This window comes from Mobula birostris, chromosome 10, assembly GCF_030028105.1.
Source record: "Mobula birostris isolate sMobBir1 chromosome 10, sMobBir1.hap1, whole genome shotgun sequence".
In the NCBI taxonomy this organism is placed as follows: Eukaryota; Metazoa; Chordata; class Chondrichthyes; order Myliobatiformes; family Myliobatidae; genus Mobula; species Mobula birostris.
Genome location: NC_092379.1, coordinates 71,586,166 through 71,607,475, shown reverse-complemented (window position 1 = coordinate 71,607,475; position 21,310 = coordinate 71,586,166). Strand labels below are relative to the sequence as shown.

The following is a 21,310-nucleotide window of genomic DNA, read 5'->3' as shown; positions in this document are numbered from 1 at the left end:
CTGAGATTGCCAACCTGGAAAGGCTTGGAATAGTACACAGGTTGAACAGCTCCTAGGCTTCACCCCTTCACATTGTCCCCAAGTCTGATGGTGGTTGCCGCCCCTGTGACGATTACCGCACCTTAATGAGGCCACCACCCCTGATCAATACCTCGTCCCACACAATCAAGACTTGTTGGGACATTTAGCTGAAAAGTTAATTTTTTTCCAAAGTTGATCTAGTTTGGGGCTACCATCAGGTGCCTGTGTGCTTGGAGGTCATTCCCAAAATAGCTGTGATAACCCCGTTTGGCCTCTGAGTTTCTGCACATGCCATTTGGACTGAAAAAATGCAGCACAGACTTTCCAACGGTTGATGGACTCTGTATTAAAAAACTTAAATTTTCTTTTTGTTTACCTGAATGACATACTTGTCGCCAGTGAGTTCTAATCTGTGTGGGTTGTGAGCTATTGACTTTCTCGGCCAGCGCATCTCCGCAGAATGTGTGAAACCCCTCCCATCAAAGAGAGCTGCTATTCTCAATATACCACTACAAAAAAACTGCAGGTAAATTTCTATCGTGGCTTCATTCTGCGGGCTGCTGAACTTGTGCTTCACCTGTATAGTGTGCTTAAAGACGATCCCCCTAATCAGTGCTTGACTGGTCAGCAGACATGATCAGGGCATTTGATGATACCAAACCAACTCTTTCCAACTCCCCAGTGCCCCCACAGCCATTACTTCTGTGCTTCAGACTGTACTATGGGTGCTGTGCATGAACAACTGGTCGGTGGTGTGTGGCTGCCTTCTTCAGCCAGCAGCTCCGAGCCCCCGAAAGGTAGTACAGCACATTTGACCATGACCTTCTTGGTCTCTATCTGGCTGTATGCCATTTTTGTCTTCTTCATTGACCACAAATCCCTCGTGGACGCGATGGCCAAAATATCAGAGCCTTGGTGTCCATGACAGCAACACCACCTGGCTTACATATGCGGGTTCACAACTGATATACAACATATCAACGGGAAAAATAATTCTGTGTCTGATTGCCCCTCACAGCTGTTGATGCCATACACATATGGGTTGAATATGCTGGCATGGCAGCTGACCCAGAGGTCCAGGCTTACTGGACAGCAGTCATGGGCTTGCAGTTGGCTGGCGTTAAGTTTGGGAAACTGGGGTTTCTCTTCTGTGTGATGTCTCCTCACCCCACAGTGCCCGCAAACTGAAGATGATCTGTTTTTAACTCCATATACGGCCTCTCACATCCGGACTGGAAGTACTCACAGAACCTGGTTGCACTAAGGTTTGTTTGTCACAGCCTTAGAAAGGACGTGCATGATTGGATTGCAGCTTTTGTGGAGTGCCGGCGGGCAAAAATTAACCGCCATGTTCCTGCGCCTTTTGAGGTCCCGGAGCGATGGTTTGACGATATCAATGTGGACTTGTTGGTCCTTTTCCCAGCTTCAGCAGGTTCACGCACCTCCTCACCATGTGGACCATACCACCAGGTGGCCAGAGGTCCCTCTACTATAGACGACAGCTGAAGGAGTGGCTCAGGTGTTCATCAGCACCTGGGATGCTCGGTTTGGCACCCCATCTGATATTTCCTCTGACCAAGATCACCATTTTATTTCAGACCTCTGGGCTTCAATGGCCCAGGACCTCTGCATTAGGCTACATCACACCATGGTGTATCACCCACAGTCCAATAGCCAATGTGAGCGGTTTCACCATTCCTTAAAGGCTGCTCTGAGGGCTTCCCTGACCGATGATTGTTGGCAGGATTGGCACCCGTGGGTCCTGCTCGGGCTCAGAACAGCTCCAAAAGAGGACCTGCGGTCGTCCATGACTAATTGGTATACAGGCAGCCATTATGAGTGGCAGGTGATTTAATTCCTGCACTACGACTGTTTGGTTAGCCTCACAACAGCGTTCTACCCTCCTCAGTAATTTCAATTCCTTTTCACCTATTCCTGTCTCCCATCATGGCGTACAGCACTCTTGGGTTCCTTTTGACCTACATTCCGCCTTGTTTGTTTTCATCCACCACGACGCATTCCAACATCCACCTCACAACGGCCCGTTCCACTGTTTGGAGAGGGGAGAAAAGACTTTTATCATAGATAAGAGGGGCAAACCTGAATGTGTTTTGGTAGATCGTCTTAAACCGGCCCACCAAGATTCAGAGGACTCCATTCCCATGCCCCTGCCGTCAGGACGTGACCATGAGCATGTAAACACACCTCTGGATGAGCCAGAGGCTCCTGCTGTTCCTCCGCCCATGGAGAACAGGACCCGAGCAAGGTGGCTCATGTGAGCTCCAGGCAGGCTCACAGTGCCAGTTTTAGTGAATTCTGGGGTGGGGGCCTGTGTAGGGTAATGTAATTGGGAGAAATGTACATAATTGACAACCATTAACATTCAGTTGAGGTTTCACTTTGAGAAGCCGGTCTGACACGACGACCTTATAACATAAAGAGTTTTCGCATGTCGTCGTGTGTGGGTTTCGGAGTTCAATAAAATGTATTCATTAAACGTAAAACACCTCACTTTGTTTTATTCGCAAAAACCTATATCATTCTGATTTTAAACACTTGTCATGATTTATACCCACTTAGGACTCCTTTCCCTGGAGAATTCATCATTTGTTCTCTCAAAATCCTTCATGATAATGAACGGGACAATTAGGTTCCTCATTAACCAATTCTCCAATTCTCTCATTTCTCTACATAATTAAGTTCCTCACTTTGGACCCATTCTGGTGACTCCCTCACCTTCTTGTGTTGGAATAATAAAGCCAAGGATCCCATGTGCTTATTTCACCGACCTTCTCAAGTTGTTCTCATTCTTTCAAGGATTTAAGAAGTGTGTGTGTGTGTGTGTACGTGTGCGTACGTGTGCGTTTGTGTGTGTGCACCCAAACTCCTGGGACTCCCTATTCCTGCACCATCTGCTCTGGTTGCCATTTTTCATCCTTCCCACCAAACTACACCACTTCAAATCTTTGTGCACTGAACTGCATCTTACTCATTTTCTGGTTGGTGTCTGTCATCCTGGTTTGTTACTTTTCTCATGGTTAACCACATTTTTGAACTTCATCAAATTTTTAAATTCCAGACTGTGTATCATTCTTTCCAGAATGTCAATGTTCTTAATTGTCACTTCACTGCTGTCTTGAATAAAAAATAACCATTCACCACTGCTCTTCCTAAGTCAGTTTTATGCCCACGCTGCTACTCTCCCTTTAATCTTACTAACAAATTTATGAATTATAAGGTACTTTGTCAAATACTTATTAGAGCATAAGATATATTAATTTCATCAATTGTCCCCTTTACTTCATAAGTCAAATAGGACTTGCCTTCAATAAATCTGTGCTGACTTTCATTTGTTACCCTATTGTGCATTAAATTGACTGGCCTGAAGTTGCTGGATTTATCCCGACTTTGTCTTGAAAAGGCAGTAATAAATCTGACATAAATCCCACACTTGGGAGCTTGGGAAAATTGTGGACAGAGCCCAACACTTTTGCCTTTTCTTTATTTCAAAATATTGCCAATATTGCCTCTGAATCCTGTTTAATAGTTGTCTTTTAGATCCCTCCAAAGTTGGAGGCAATGTCCTTGTTACTAGCTCAGCCTCGCAAGACTCTTTTTGGGTACCAGCCTGCCTCTGCTCTTTGTTAGCCTTTGACCAATAAGGTTATCCAAACGTAAAACGTAGCAGAAATAAGCCATTCAGCCCCTCATCTCTGCTCTGTCATTCAATAAGTTCAGGGCTGATTGCTTACCTTTGTGCCAATATTCAGCATAAACCCTATGTCACTTGATAACATTGGCATCCAAAATCGATTGGCCCATGTCTTGAATGTCTCAGTTACAAGTCCCAGTAGCCCTCTGGGTGAAGAAATTTTCCCTTATCATTGTCAGGAATGGCTGACCCCTCATTCTTCACCACACACCTTGAGTTCCTCTTTCCACTTCTAACACCTCTTCCAGATTCTGCCCTCCCCCATACATCCACTGAGCCCATTCCCTCAACCTCCCTTCCACCTTCATTCCTTCTTCCACTCCCAGTCCACCAATCACATTGACGCCTCCACAGTAACACCACCACCACCTTGTCTACCTACCACCTCTGACCACTCCACGCCTTCCATCTGCCCAGTCACCACTCACACTCTGACTCACCCATCTCTTCACTCCCTTTAAATCCTCCACCACCTCCCCCCAATTAGTTAATTACCCTACACACCCCCCAGCCCCACACCTGACCTTATCCACTACCTCTACCCTAGTAGTCTCTGTAACTTAAGACCCTCAGGGTCTTGACCTTCAGTTCCTCTACACTTATCCTGTAGTCACCCACTTCATCTCTCCCATCACCCCCTCATCTTCAGCTCTCCACATCTACCTTCTCCTACTTCTCCCTCTACCCTGCTACTTTCTGCTTCCTCATTTTAATCCCGTGCCTCCTCTGAGGCCAGATGTTGAGCCAGTATACTTTGGATGAAGACGATTGACTCTTTCCTGTGCTCTTCCACCATGGATCTAACTCAAGCCCTCATCAGTCTGTAGGGCTCAGCTCTAAATTGTGATTAGCAATCAGAAGAAAGCAAAATGACGTATCAGAGCTTGGGATTATGTCCTACAGATGGAACTTACTCCAGGATACTTGTATTTGTTTAGGAATAACTTAGTGACAACACCCACCAAGCTGTGTACCAGCCTGACTTGGGAATATATTCCATATCCTTTCCATCACTGGGTCTAACTCCTGGACCTGCTTCCCTCAACTCACTATAGACGCAACCTCACCACATGGCCAGTAGTATAACGAGTTGAATTTTCCTCTTCGAGGGCAAAAGGGATGGGCTATAAGTACTGGATATGTCAGGTCCCAACAAAACCATTCTATCTCCATCTATTTCACAGGAGCAGACTTGAAGAGGAAGAAGATGATGATGAGGTTGGGGTGAACAAGACTTGGGTGCTGGCCCCAAAGTCTCAAGATGCCGATGCAACACACATTCTCAACTCGTTGCTGGGAGGGTATGACAACAAACTGCGGCCAGATGTTGGCAGTAAGTGAGAGGCTTGTTCTTCCTCACCTAACTCAGTGCTTTAGTGCAGGGTCACAAGAGACTGCTCTTGCATGATGTGATCAGATGAACAGAGGGAAAGTTGGGGTTCCATTAACAGTTCCCTGAAACTAACAGTACAGGTGAATAGGTGGTGAACATGACCAGTGGTGTTTTTTCTATTCAGGGCACAGAATATTACATTTGGGATATTACATTGCAGCTTTATGTAACACTGGATAGACTGTACATGGAGCATTGAGAGCTCTTCTGTCACCATGCTAAAGAAAGGATGCAGTTGTGCTGAAGAGAGTGGGTAGAGGAAATGGTGGATAGGACGTATAGAGAAGATTCGTGGATAGGATGTGTAGAGGAGATTCCTGGTTAGGATTTGCAGAGGAGATCGTGGATAGGATGTGTAGAGGAGATAGTGGATAGGATGTGCAGAGGAGATTGTGGATAGGATGTGCAGAATAGATTATGGATAGGATGTATAGAGGAGATTGTCGATAGGATGTGTAGAGGAGATCGTGGATAGGATGTGTAGAGGAGATTGTGGATAGAATGTGTAGAGGAGATTGTGGATAAGATGTGCAGAGGAGATCGTGGATAGGATGTGTAGAGGAGATTGTGGCTAGGATGTGCAGAGGAGATTGTGGATAGGATGTGTAGAGGAGATTGTAGATAAGATGTGTAGAGGAGATTCATGGATAGGCTGTGTAGAGGAGATTGTCGATAGGATGTGTGGAGGAGATTCGTGGATAGGATGTGTAGAGGACATTCGTGGATAGGATGTGTAGAGGAGATTCCTGGTTAGGATTTGCAGAGGAGATTGTCGATAGGATGTGTAGAGGATATTCTCGATAGGATGTGCAGAAGAGATTCTGGTTAGGATGTGCAGAGGAGATGGTCGATAGGATGTGTAGAGGAGATCGTGAATAGGATGTGTAGAGGAGATAGTGGATAGGATGTGTAGAAGAGATTGTGGATAGGATGTGCAGAGGGGATTGTGGATAGGATGTATAAAGGAGATTGTGGTTAGGATGTGTAGAGGAGATTCCTGGTTAGGATTTGCAGAGGAGATTGTCGATAAGATGTGTAGAGGATATTGTCGATAGGATGTGCAGAATAGAATCTGGTTAGGATGTGTAGAGGAGATGGTCGATAGGATGTATAGAGGAGATCATGAATAGGATGTGTAGAGGAGATCGTGGATAGGATGTGTAGAAGAGATTGTGGATAGGATGTATAGAGGAGATCGTGGCTAGGATGTGCAGAGGAGATCGTGGATAGGATGTGTAGAGGAGATTGTGCATAGGATGTGCAGAGGAGATTGTGGATAGGATGTGCAGAGGAGATTGTGGATAGAATGTGCAGAGTAGATTGTGGATAGGATGTGTAGAGGAGATTGCTGGATAGGATGTGTAGAGGAGATTGTGGATAGGATGTGTAGAGTAGATTGTGGACAGAATGTGTAGAGGAGATTGTGGATAGGATGTGCAGAGGAGATCGTGGATAGAATGTGTAGAGGAGATGGTGCATAGGATGTGCAGAGGAGATCGTGGATAGGATATGTAGAGGAGATTGTGGATAGGATGTGCAGAGGAGATTGTGGATAGGATGTGTAGAGGAGATTGTGGATAGGATGTGCAGAGGAGATGGTCGATAGGATGTGCAGAGCAGATTGTGGATAGAATGTGTAGAGGAGATTGTGGATAGAATGTGCAGAGGAGATCGTGAATAGGATGTGTAGAGGAGATCGTGGATAGGATGTAAAAGGAGATTGTGGATAGGATGTGTAGAGGAGATTATGGATAGGATGTGTAGAGGAGATTCATGGATAGGGTGTGTAGAGGAGATTGTCGATAGGATGTATAGAGGAGATCGTGGCTAGCATGTGCAGAGGAGATCGTGGATAGGATGTGTAGAGGAGATTGTGCATAGGATGTGCAGAGGAGATTGTGGATAGGATGTGCAGAGGAGATTGTGGATAGAATGTGCAGAGTAGATTGTGGATAGGATGTGTAGAGGAGATTGCTGGATAGGATGTGTAGAGGAGATTGTGGATAGGATGTGTAGAGTAGATTGTGGATAGAATGTGTAGAGGAGATTGTGGATAGGATGTGCAGAGGAGATCGTGGATAGAATGTGTAGAGGAGATGGTGCATAGGATGTGCAGAGGAGATCGTGGATAGGATATGTAGAGGAGATTGTGGATAGGATGTGTAGAGGAGATTGTGGATAGGATGTGCAGAAGAGATTGTCGATAGGATGTGCAGAGGAGATTGTGGATAGGATGTGTAGAGGAGATTCCTGGATAGGACGTATAGAGGAGATCGTGGATAGGATGTGCAGAGGAGATTGTGGATAGGACGTGTAGAGGAGATTGTGGATAGGATGTGTAGAGGAGATTCACGGATTGGCTGTGTAGAGGAGATTGTCGATAGGATGTGTAGAGGAGATCGTGGATCGGATGTGCAGAGGAGATCGTGGATAGGATGTGTAGAGGATATTGTGGATAGGATGTGTGGATAGGATGTGTAGAGGAGATTGTGGATAGGATGTATAAAAGAGATTGTGGATAGGATGTGTAGAGGAGCTTCCTGGTTAGGATATGCAGAGGAGTTTGTCGATAGGATGTGCAGATGATATTGTCGATAGGATGTGCAGAAGAGATTCTGGTTAGGATGTGTCGAGGAGATGGTCGATAGGATGTATAGAGGAGATCGTGAATAGGATGTGTAGAGGAGATTGTGGATAGGATGTGTAGAGGAGATTGTGGGTAGGATGTGTAGAGGAGATTGTGGATAGGATATATAAAGGAGATTGTGGATAGGATGTGTAGAGGACATTCCTGGTTAGGATTTGCAGAGGAGATTGTTGATAGGATGTGTAGAGGATATTGTCGATAGGATGTGTAGAGGAAATTGTGAATAGGATGTGTAGAGAAGATCGTGGATGGGATGTGTAGAAGAGATTGTGGATAGGATGTGCAGAAGAGATTGTGGATAGGACGTGTAGAGGAGATTGTGGATAGGATGTGTAGAGGAGATTGTGGATAGGATGTGCAGAGGAGATTCTGGATACGATGTGTAGAGGAGATTCCTGCATAGGATGTGTAGAGGAGATTGTGGATAGGATGTGTAGAGGAGATCATGGATAGGATGTGCAGAGGAGATTGTGGATAGGATGTGCAGAGGAGATTGTCGATAGGATGTGCAGAGGAGATTGTGGATAGAATGTGTAGAGGGGATTGTGGATAGGATGTGTAGAGGAGATTGTGGATAGGATGTGTAGAGGAGATTGTGGATAGGATGTGTAGAGGAGATTGTGGATAGGATGTGCAGAGGAGGTTATGGATAGGATGTGTAGAGGAGATTGTGGATAGGATGTATAAAAGAGATTGTGGATAGGATGTGTAGAGGAGCTTCCTGGTTAGGATTTGCAGAGGAGATTGTCTATAGGATGTGCAGAAGAGATTCTGGTTAGGATGTGTGGAGGAGATGGTCGATAGGATGTGTAGAGGAGATCGTGAATAGGATGTGCAGAGGAGATTGTGGATAGGATGTGTAGAGGAGATGGTGGATAGGATGTGTAGAGAAGATTGTGGATAGGATGTGTAGAGGAGATTCCTGGATAGGATGTATAGAGGAGATCGTGGATAGGATGTGCAGAGGAGATTGTGGATAGGATGTGTAGAGGAGATTGCGGATAGGATGTGTGGAGGAGATCGTGGATAGGATGTGTAGAGGATATTGTGGATAGGATGTGTGGAGGAGATTGTGGATAGGATGTGTAGAGGAGATTGTGGATAGGATGTGTAGAGGAGCTTCCTGGTTAGGATTTGCAGAGGAGAGTGTCGATAGGATGTGCAGATGATATTGTCGATAGGATGTGCAGAAGAGATTCTGGTTAGGATGTGTCGAGGAGATGGTCGATAGGATGTATAGAGGAGATCGTGGATAGGATGTGCAGAGGAGATTGTGGATAGGATGTGTAGAGGAGATTGTGGATAGGATGTGCAGAGGAGATTGTCGATAGGATGTGCAGAGGAGATTGTCGATAGGATGTGTAAAAGAGATTGTGGATAGGATGTGCAGAGGAGATGGTCGATAGGATGTGCAGAGCAGATTGTGGATAGAATGTGTAGAGGAGATTGTGGATAGAATGTGCAGAGGAGATCGTGAATAGGATGTGTAGAGGAGATAGTGGATAGGATGTGTAGAAGAGATTGTGGATAGGATGTGCAGAGGGGATTGTGGATAGGATGTATAAAGGAGATTGTGGTTAGGATGTGTAGAGGAGATTCCTGGTTAGGATTTGCAGAGGAGATTGTCGATAAGATGTGTAGAGGATATTGTCGATAGGATGTGCAGAATAGAATCTGGTTAGGATGTGTAGAGGAGATGGTCGATAGGATGTATAGAGGAGATCATGAATAGGATGTGTAGAGGAGATCGTGGATAGGATGTGTAGAAGAGATTGTGGATAGGATGTATAGAGGAGATCGTGGCTAGGATGTGCAGAGGAGATCGTGGATAGGATGTGTAGAGGAGATTGTGCATAGGATGTGCAGAGGAGATTGTGGATAGGATGTGCAGAGGAGATTGTGGATAGAATGTGCAGAGTAGATTGTGGATAGGATGTGTAGAGGAGATTGCTGGATAGGATGTGTAGAGGAGATTGTGGATAGGATGTGTAGAGTAGATTGTGGACAGAATGTGTAGAGGAGATTGTGGATAGGATGTGCAGAGGAGATCGTGGATAGAATGTGTAGAGGAGATGGTGCATAGGATGTGCAGAGGAGATCGTGGATAGGATATGTAGAGGAGATTGTGGATAGGATGTGCAGAGGAGATTGTGGATAGGATGTGTAGAGGAGATTCATGGATAGGGTGTGTAGAGGAGATTGTCGATAGGATGTATAGAGGAGATCGTGGCTAGCATGTGCAGAGGAGATCGTGGATAGGATGTGTAGAGGAGATTGTGCATAGGATGTGCAGAGGAGATTGTGGATAGGATGTGCAGAGGAGATTGTGGATAGAATGTGCAGAGTAGATTGTGGATAGGATGTGTAGAGGAGATTGCTGGATAGGATGTGTAGAGGAGATTGTGGATAGGATGTGTAGAGTAGATTGTGGATAGAATGTGTAGAGGAGATTGTGGATAGGATGTGCAGAGGAGATCGTGGATAGAATGTGTAGAGGAGATGGTGCATAGGATGTGCAGAGGAGATCGTGGATAGGATATGTAGAGGAGATTGTGGATAGGATGTGTAGAGGAGATTGTGGATAGGATGTGCAGAAGAGATTGTCGATAGGATGTGCAGAGGAGATTGTGGATAGGATGTGTAGAGGAGATTCCTGGATAGGACGTATAGAGGAGATCGTGGATAGGATGTGCAGAGGAGATTGTGGATAGGACGTGTAGAGGAGATTGTGGATAGGATGTGTAGAGGAGATTCACGGATTGGCTGTGTAGAGGAGATTGTCGATAGGATGTGTAGAGGAGATCGTGGATCGGATGTGCAGAGGAGATCGTGGATAGGATGTGTAGAGGATATTGTGGATAGGATGTGTGGATAGGATGTGTAGAGGAGATTGTGGATAGGATGTATAAAAGAGATTGTGGATAGGATGTGTAGAGGAGCTTCCTGGTTAGGATATGCAGAGGAGTTTGTCGATAGGATGTGCAGATGATATTGTCGATAGGATGTGCAGAAGAGATTCTGGTTAGGATGTGTCGAGGAGATGGTCGATAGGATGTATAGAGGAGATCGTGAATAGGATGTGTAGAGGAGATTGTGGATAGGATGTGTAGAGGAGATTGTGGGTAGGATGTGTAGAGGAGATTGTGGATAGGATATATAAAGGAGATTGTGGATAGGATGTGTAGAGGACATTCCTGGTTAGGATTTGCAGAGGAGATTGTTGATAGGATGTGTAGAGGATATTGTCGATAGGATGTGTAGAGGAAATTGTGAATAGGATGTGTAGAGAAGATCGTGGATGGGATGTGTAGAAGAGATTGTGGATAGGATGTGCAGAAGAGATTGTGGATAGGACGTGTAGAGGAGATTGTGGATAGGATGTGTAGAGGAGATTGTGGATAGGATGTGCAGAGGAGATTCTGGATACGATGTGTAGAGGAGATTCCTGCATAGGATGTGTAGAGGAGATTGTGGATAGGATGTGTAGAGGAGATCATGGATAGGATGTGCAGAGGAGATTGTGGATAGGATGTGCAGAGGAGATTGTCGATAGGATGTGCAGAGGAGATTGTGGATAGAATGTGTAGAGGGGATTGTGGATAGGATGTGTAGAGGAGATTGTGGATAGGATGTGTAGAGGAGATTGTGGATAGGATGTGTAGAGGAGATTGTGGATAGGATGTGCAGAGGAGGTTATGGATAGGATGTGTAGAGGAGATTGTGGATAGGATGTATAAAAGAGATTGTGGATAGGATGTGTAGAGGAGCTTCCTGGTTAGGATTTGCAGAGGAGATTGTCTATAGGATGTGCAGAAGAGATTCTGGTTAGGATGTGTGGAGGAGATGGTCGATAGGATGTGTAGAGGAGATCGTGAATAGGATGTGCAGAGGAGATTGTGGATAGGATGTGTAGAGGAGATGGTGGATAGGATGTGTAGAGAAGATTGTGGATAGGATGTGTAGAGGAGATTCCTGGATAGGATGTATAGAGGAGATCGTGGATAGGATGTGCAGAGGAGATTGTGGATAGGATGTGTAGAGGAGATTGCGGATAGGATGTGTGGAGGAGATCGTGGATAGGATGTGCAGAGGATATTGTGGATAGGATGTGTGGAGGAGATTGTGGATAGGATGTGTAGAGGAGATTGTGGATAGGATGTGTAGAGGAGCTTCCTGGTTAGGATTTGCAGAGGAGAGTGTCGATAGGATGTGCAGATGATATTGTCGATAGGATGTGCAGAAGAGATTCTGGTTAGGATGTGTCGAGGAGATGGTCGATAGGATGTATAGAGGAGATCGTGGATAGGATGTGCAGAGGAGATTGTGGATAGGATGTGTAGAGGAGATTGTGGATAGGATGTGCAGAGGAGATTGTCGATAGGATGTGCAGAGGAGATTGTCGATAGGATGTGTAAAAGAGATTGTGGATAGGATGTGCAGAGGAGATGGTCGATAGGATGTGCAGAGCAGATTGTGGATAGAATGTGTAGAGGAGATTGTGGATAGAATGTGCAGAGGAGATCGTGAATAGGATGTGTAGAGGAGATCGTGGATAGGATGTAAAAGGAGATTGTGGATAGGATGTGTAGAGGAGATTATGGATAGGATGTGTAGAGGAGATTCATGGATAGGGTGTGTAGAGGAGATTGTCGATAGGATATATAGAGGAGATCGTGGCTAGCATGTGCAGAAGAGATCGTGGATAGGATGTGTAGAGGAGATTGTGCATACGATGTGCAGAGGAGATTGTGGATAGGATGTGCAGAGGAGATTGTGGATAGAATGTGCAGAGTAGATTGTGGATAGGATGTGTAGAGGAGATTGCTGGATAGGATGTGTAGAGGAGATTGTGGATAGGATGTGTAGAGTAGATTGTGGATAGAATGTGTAGAGGAGATGGTGCATAGGATGTGCAGAGGAGATCGTGGATAGGATATGTAGAGGAGATTGTGGATAGGATGTGCAGAGGAGATTGTGGATAGGATGTGTAGAGGAGATTGTGGATAGGATGTGCAGAGGAGATTCTGGATACGATGTGTAGAGGAGATTCCTGCATAGGATGTGTAGAGGAGATTGTGGATAGGATGTGTAGAGGAGATCATGGATAGGATGTGCAGAGGAGATTGTGGATAGGATGTGCAGAGGAGATTGTCGATAGGATGTGCAGAGGAGATTGTGGATAGAATGTGTAGAGGGGATTGTGGATAGGATGTGTAGAGGAGATTGTGGATAGGATGTGTAGAGGAGATTGTGGATAGGATGTGTAGAGGAGATTGTGGATAGGATGTGCAGAGGAGGTTATGGATAGGATGTGTAGAGGAGATTGTGGATAGGATGTATAAAAGAGATTGTGGATAGGATGTGTAGAGGAGCTTCCTGGTTAGGATTTGCAGAGGAGATTGTCTATAGGATGTGCAGAAGAGATTCTGGTTAGGATGTGTGGAGGAGATGGTCGATAGGATGTGTAGAGGAGATCGTGAATAGGATGTGCAGAGGAGATTGTGGATAGGATGTGTAGAGGAGATGGTGGATAGGATGTGTAGAGAAGATTGTGGATAGGATGTGTAGAGGAGATTCCTGGATAGGATGTATAGAGGAGATCGTGGATAGGATGTGCAGAGGAGATTGTGGATAGGATGTGTAGAGGAGATTGCGGATAGGATGTGTGGAGGAGATCGTGGATAGGATGTGTAGAGGATATTGTGGATAGGATGTGTGGAGGAGATTGTGGATAGGATGTGTAGAGGAGATTGTGGAAAGGATGTGTAGAGGAGCTTCCTGGTTAGGATTTGCAGAGGAGAGTGTCGATAGGATGTGCAGATGATATTGTCGATAGGATGTGCAGAAGAGATTCTGGTTAGGATGTGTCGAGGAGATGGTCGATAGGATGTATAGAGGAGATCGTGGATAGGATGTGCAGAGGAGATTGTGGATAGGATGTGTAGAGGAGATTGTGGATAGGATGTGCAGAGGAGATTGTCGATAGGATGTGCAGAGGAGATTGTCGATAGGATGTGTAAAAGAGATTGTGGATAGGATGTGCAGAGGAGATGGTCGATAGGATGTGCAGAGCAGATTGTGGATAGAATGTGTAGAGGAGATTGTGGATAGAATGTGCAGAGGAGATCGTGAATAGGATGTGTAGAGGAGATCGTGGATAGGATGTAATAGGAGATTGTGGATAGGATGTGTAGAGGAGATTATGGATAGGATGTGTAGAGGAGATTCATGGATAGGGTGTGTAGAGGAGATTGTCGATAGGATATATAGAGGAGATCGTGGCTAGCATGTGCAGAAGAGATCGTGGATAGGATGTGTAGAGGAGATTGTGCATACGATGTGCAGAGGAGATTGTGGATAGGATGTGCAGAGGAGATTGTGGATAGAATGTGCAGTGTAGATTGTGGATAGGATGTGTAGAGGAGATTGCTGGATAGGATGTGTAGAGGAGATTGTGGATAGGATGTGTAGAGTAGATTGTGGATAGAATGTGTAGAGGAGATGGTGCATAGGATGTGCAGAGGAGATCGTGGATAGGATATGTAGAGGAGATTGTGGATAGGATGTGCAGAGGAGATTGTGGATAGGATGTGTAGAGGAGATTGTGGATAGGATGTGCAGAAGAGATTGTCGATAGGATGTGCAGAGGAGATTGTGGATAGGATGTGTAGAGGAGATTCCTGGATAGGACGTATAGAGGAGATCGTGGATAGGATGTGCAGAGGAGATTGTGGATAGGACGTGTAGAGGAGATTGTGGATAGGATGTGTAGAGGAGATTCATGGATCGGCTGTGTAGAGGAGATTGTCGATAGGATGTGTAGAGGAGATCGTGGATCGGATGTGCAGAGGAGATCGTGGATAGGATGTGTAGAGGATATTGTGGATAGGATGTGTGGATAGGATGTGTAGAGGAGATTGTGGATAGGATGTATAAAAGAGATTGTGGATAGGATGTGTAGAGGAGCTTCCTGGTTAGGATATGCAGAGGAGTTTGTCGATAGGATGTGCAGATGATATTGTCGATAGGATGTGCAGAAGAGATTCTGGTTAGGATGTGTCGACGAGATGGTCGATAGGATTTATAGAGGAGATCGTGAATAGGATGTGTAGAGGAGATTGTGGATAGGATGTGTAGAGGAGATTGTGGGTAGGATGTGTAGAGGAGATTGTGGATAGGATGTGTAGAGGAGATTGTGGATAGGATGTATAAAGGAGATTGTGGATAGGATGTGTAGAGGACATTCCTGGTTAGGATTTGCAGAGGAGATTGTTGATAGGATGTGTAGAGGATATTGTCGATAGGATGTGTAGAGGAAATTGTGAATAGTATGTGTAGAGAAGATCGTGGATGGGATGTGTAGAAGAGATTGTGGATAGGATGTGCAGAACAGATTGTGGATAGGACGTGTAGAGGAGATTGTGGATAGGATGTGTAGAGGAGATTGTGGATAGGATGTGCAGAGGAGATTGTGGATACGATGTGTAGAGGAGATTCCTGCATAGGATGTGTAGAGGAGATTGTGGATAGGATGTGTAGAGGAGATCATGGATAGGATGTGCAGAGGAGATTGTGGATAGGATGTGCAGAGGAGATTGTCGATAGGATGTGCAGAGGAGATTGTGGATAGAATGTGTAGAGGGGATTTTGAATAGGATGTGTAGAGGAGATTGTGGATAGGATGTGTAGAGGAGATTGTGGATAGGATGTGTAGAGGAGATTGTGGATAGGATGTGTAGAGGAGGTTATGGATAGGATGTGTGGAGGAGATTGTGGATAGGATGTATAAAAGAGATTGTGGATAGGATGTGTAGAGGAGCTTCCTGGTTAGGATTTGCAGAGGAGATTGTCTATAGGATGTGCAGAAGAGATTCTGGTTAGGATGTGTGGAGGAGATGGTCGATAGGATGTGTAGAGGAGATCGTGAATAGGATGTGCAGAGGAGATTGTGGATAGGATGTGTAGAGGAGGTGGTGGATAGGATGTGTAGAGAAGATTGTGGATAGGATGTGTAGAGGAGATCGCGGATAGGATGTGTGGAGGAGATCGTGGATAGGATGTGTAGAGGATATTGTGGATAGGATGTGTGGAGGAGATTGTGGATAGGATGTGCAGAGGGGATTGTGGATAGGATGTGTAGAGGAGCTTCCTGGTTAGGATTTGCAGAGGAGAGTGTCGATAGGATGTGCAGATGATATTGTCGATAGGATGTGCAGAAGAGATTCTGGTTAGGATGTGTCGAGGAGATGGTCGATAGGATGTATAGAGGAGATCGTGAATAAGATGTGTAGAGGAGATTGTGGATAGGATGTGTAGAGGAGATTGTGGATAGGATGTGTAGAGGAGATTGTGGATAGGATGTGTAGAGGAGATTGTGGATAAGATGTATAAAGGAGATTGTGGATAGGATGTGTAGAGGACATTCCTGGTTAGGATTTGCAGAGGAGATTGTTGATAGGATGTGTAGAGGATATTGTCGATAGGATGTGTAGAGGAAAGTGTGAATAGGATGTGTAGAGAAGATCGTGGATGGGATGTGTAGAAGAGATTATGGATAGGATATGCAGTAGAGATTGTGGATAGGATGTGTAGAGGAGATTGTGGATAGGATGTGTAGAGGAGATTGTGGATAGGATGTGCAGAGTAGATTGTGGATACGATGTGTAGACGAGATTCCTGCATAGGATGTGTAGAGGAGATTGTGGATAGCATGTGTAGAGGAGATCGTGGATAGGATGTGTAGAGGAGATTGTGGATAGGATGTGCAGAGGAGATTCATGGATCGGCTGTGTAGAGGAGATTGTGGATAGGATGTGTAGAGGAGATCGTGGATCGGATGTGCAGAGGAGATCGTGGATAGGATGTGTAGAGGATATTGTGGATAGGATGTGTAGAGAAGATTGTGGATAGGATGTGTAGAGGAGATCGCGGATAGGATGTGTGGAGGAGATCGTGGATAGGATGTGTAGAGGATATTGTGGATAGGATGTGTGGAGGAGATTGTGGATAGGATGTGCAGAGGGGATTGTGGATAGGATGTGTAGAGGAGCTTCCTGGTTAGGATTTGCAGAGGAGAGTGTCGATAGGATGTGCAGATGATATTGTCGATAGGATGTGCAGAAGAGATTCTGGTTAGGATGTGTCGAGGAGATGGTCGATAGGATGTATAGAGGAGATCGTGAATAAGATGTGTAGAGGAGATTGTGGATAGGATGTGTAGAGGAGATTGTCGATAGGATGTGTAGAGGAAATTGTGAATAGGATGTGTAGGGAAGATCGTGGATGGGATGTGTAGAAGAGATTATGGATAGGATATGCAGAAGAGATTGTGGATAGGATGTGTAGAGGAGATTGTGGATAGGATGTGTAGAGGAGATTGTGGATAGGATGTGCAGAGTAGATTGTGGATACGATGTGTAGACGAGATTCCTGCATAGGATGTGTAGAGGAGATTGTGGATAGCATGTGTAGAGGAGATCGTGGATAGGATGTGTAGAGGAGATTGTGGATAGGATGTGCAGAGGAGATTCATGGATCGGCTGTGTAGAGGAGATTGTGGATAGGATGTGTAGAGGAGATCGTGGATCGGATGTGCAGAGGAGATCGTGGATAGGATGTGTAGAGGATATTGTGGATAGGATGTGTGGAGGAGATTGTGGATAGGATGTGTAGAGGTGATTGTGGATAGGATGTATAAAAGAGATTGTGGATAGGATGTGTAGAGGAGCTTCCTGGTTAGGATTTGCAGAGGAGAGTGTCGATAGGATGTGCAGATGATATTGTCGATAGGATGTGCAGAAGAGATTCTGGTTAGGATGTGTCGAGGAGATGGTCGATAGGATGTATAGAGGAGATCGTGAATAGGATGTGTAGAGGAGATTGTGGATAGGATGTGTAGAGGAGATTGTGGATAGGATGTGTAGAGGAGATTGTGGATAGGATGTGTAGAGGAGATTGTGGATAAGATGTATAAAGGAGATTGTGGATAGGATGTGTAGAGGACATTCCTGGTTAGGATTTGCAGAGGAGATTGTTGATAGGATGTGTAGAGGATATTGTCGATAGGATGTGTAGAGGAGATTGTGGATAGGATGTGTGGAGTAGATTGTGGATAGAATGTGTAGAGGAGATTGTGGATAGGATGTGCAGAGGAGATCGTGGATAGAATGTGTAGAGGAGATGGTGCATAGGATGTGCAGAGGAGATCGTGGATAGGATATGCAGAGGAGATTGTGGATAGGATGTGCAGAGGAGATTGTGGATAGGATGTGTGGAGGAGATTGTGGATAGGATGTGCAGAGGAGATTGTCGATAGGATGTGCAGAGGAGATTGTCGATAGGATGTGTAAAAGAGATTGTGGATAGGATGTGCAGAGGAGATGGTCGATAGGATGTGCAGAGCAGATTGTGGATAGAATGTGTAGAGGAGATTGTGGATAGAATGTGCAGAGGAGATCGTGAATAGGATGTGTAGAGGAGATCGTGGATAGGATGTAAAAGGAGATTGTGGATAGGATGTGTAGAGGAGATTATGGATAGGATGTGTAGAGGAGATCGTGGATAAGATGTGTAGAGGAGATTGTGCATATGATGTGCAGAGGAGATTGTGGATAGGATGTGCAGAGGAGATTGTGGATAGAATGTGCAGAGTAGATTGTGGATAGGATGTGTAGAGGAGATTGCTGGATAGGATGTGTAGAGGAGATTGTGGATAGGATGTGTAGAGTAGATTGTGGATAGAATGTGTAGAGGAGATTGTGGACAGGATGTGCAGAGGAGATCGTGGATAGAATGTGTAGAGGAGATGGTGCATAGGATGTGCAGAGGAGATTGTGGATAGGATATGTAGAGGAGATTGTGGATAGGATGTGCAGAGGAGATTGTGGATAGGATGTGTAGAGGAGATTGTGGATAGGATGTGCAGAAGAGATTGTCGATAGGATGTGCAGAGGAGATTGTGGATAGGATGTGTAGAGGAGATTCCTGGATAGGACGTATAGAGGAGATCGTGGATAGGATGTGCAGAGGAAATTGTGGATAGGACGTGTAGAGGAGATTGTGGATAGGATGTGTAGAGGAGATTCACGGATCGGCTGTGTAGAGGAGATTGTCGATAGGATGTGTAGAGGAGATCGTGGATCGGATGTGCAGAGGAGATCGTGGATAGGATGTGTAGAGGATATTGTGGATAGGATGTGTGGATAGGATGTGTAGAGGAGATTGTGGATAGGATGTATAAAAGAGATTGTGGATAGGATGTGTAGAGGAGCTTCCTGGTTAGGATATGCAGAGGAGTTTGTCGATAGGATGTGCAGATGATATTGTCGATAGGATGTGCGGAAGAGATTCTGGTTAGGATGTGTCGAGGAGATGGTCGATAGGATGTATAGAGGAGATCGTGAATAGGATGTGTAGAGGAGATTGTGGGTAGGATGTGTAGAGGAGATTGTGGATAGGATGTGTAGAGGAGATTGTGGATAGGATATATAAAGGAGATTGTGGATAGGATGTGTAGAGGACATTCCTGGTTAGGATTTGCAGAGGAGATTGTTGATAGGATGTGTAGAGGATATTGTCGATAGGATGTGTAGAGGAAATTGTGAATAGGATGTGTAGAGAAGATCGTGGATGAGATGTGTAGAAGAGATTGTGGATAGGATGTGCAGAAGAGATTCTGGATAGGACGTGTAGAGGAGATTGTGGATAGGATGTGTAGAGGAGATTGTGGATAGGATGTGCAGAGGAGATTGTGGATAGAATGTGTAGAGGATATTGTGGATAGGATGTGTGGATAGGATGTGTAGAGGAGATTGTGGATAGGATGTATAAAAGAGATTGTGGATAGGATGTGTAGAGGAGCTTCCTGGTTAGGATATGCAGAGGAGTTTGTCGATAGGATGTGCAGATGATATTGTCGATAGGATGTGCAGAAGAGATTCTGGTTAGGATGTGTCGAGGAGATGGTCGATAGGATGTATAGAGGAGATCGTGAATAGGATGTGTAGAGGAGATTGTGGATAGGATGTGTAGAGGAGATTGTGGGTAGGATGTGTAGAGGAGATTGTGGATAGGATATATAAAGGAGATTGTGGATAGGATGTGTAGAGGACATTCCTGGTTAGGATTTGCAGAGGAGATTGTTGATAGGATGTGTAGAGGATATTGTCGATAGGATGTGTAGAGGAAATTGTGAATAGGATGTGTAGAGAAGATCGTGGATGGGATGTGTAGAAGAGATTGTGGATAGGATGTGCAGAAGAGATTGTGGATAGGACGTGTAGAGGAGATTGTGGATAGGATGTGTAGAGGAGATTGTGGATAGGATGTGCAGAGGAGATTCTGGATACGATGTGTAGAGGAGATTCCTGCATAGGATGTGTAGAGGAGATTGTGGATAGGATGTGTAGAGGAGATCATGGATAGGATGTGCAGAGGAGATTGTGGATAGGATGTGCAGAGGAGATTGTCGATAGGATGTGCAGAGGAGATTGTGGATAGAATGTGTAGAGGGGATTGTGGATAGGATGTGTAGAGGAGATTGTGGATAGGATGTGTAGAGGAGATTGTGGATAGGATGTGTAGAGGAGATTGTGGATAGGATGTGCAGAGGAGGTTATGGATAGGATGTGTAGAGGAGATTGTGGATAGGATGTATAAAAGAGATTGTGGATAGGATGTGTAGAGGAGCTTCCTGGTTAGGATTTGCAGAGGAGATTGTCTATAGGATGTGCAGAAGAGATTCTGGTTAGGATGTGTGGAGGAGATGGTCGATAGGATGTGTAGAGGAGATCGTGAATAGGATGTGCAGAGGAGATTGTGGATAGGATGTGTAGAGGAGATGGTGGATAGGATGTGTAGAGAAGATTGTGGATAGGATGTGTAGAGGAGATTCCTGGATAGGATGTATAGAGGAGATCGTGGATAGGATGTGCAGAGGAGATTGTGGATAGGATGTGTAGAGGAGATTGCGGATAGGATGTGTGGAGGAGATCGTGGATAGGATGTGTAGAGGATATTGTGGATAGGATGTGTGGAGGAGATTGTGGATAGGATGTGTAGAGTAGATTGTGGATAGGATGTGTAGAGGAGCTTCCTGGTTAGGATTTGCAGAGGAGAGTGTCGATAGGATGTGCAGATGATATTGTCGATAGGATGTGCAGAAGAGATTCTGGTTAGGATGTGTCGAGGAGATGGTCGATAGGATGTATAGAGGAGATCGTGGATAGGATGTGTAGAGGAGATTGTGGATAGGATGTGTAGAGGAGATTGTGGGTAGGATGTGTAGAGGAGATTGTGGATAGGATATATAAAGGAGATTGTGGATAGGATGTGTAAAAGAGATTGTGGATAGGATGTGCAGAGGAGATGGTCGATAGGATGTGCAGAGCAGATTGTGGATAGAATGTGTGGAGGAGATTGTGGATAGAATGTGCAGAGGAGATCGTGAATAGGATGTGTAGAGGAGATCGTGGATAGGATGTAAAAGGAGATTGTGGATAGGATGTGTAGAGGAGATTATGGATAGGATGTGTAGAGG

The 21,310-nt window shown here is 45.1% G+C and overlaps 1 protein-coding gene across 1 annotated transcript in view; it reads left to right on the top strand.

Annotated features, from left to right (window-relative positions):
- Window positions 1-557: 557 nt before the first annotated feature.
- Window positions 558-21,310, top strand: part of LOC140203704 (gamma-aminobutyric acid receptor subunit gamma-4-like) — a gene marked incomplete at its 5' end in the record, with an annotated part of 232,842 nt that continues 212,089 nt past the window's right edge. Inside the window, 2 exons of the mRNA XM_072269746.1 lie at window positions 558-607; window positions 4,921-5,066. Coding sequence (XP_072125847.1) covers window positions 558-607; window positions 4,921-5,066 — 196 coding nt within the window. The remainder of the gene's footprint in view (window positions 608-4,920; window positions 5,067-21,310) is intronic.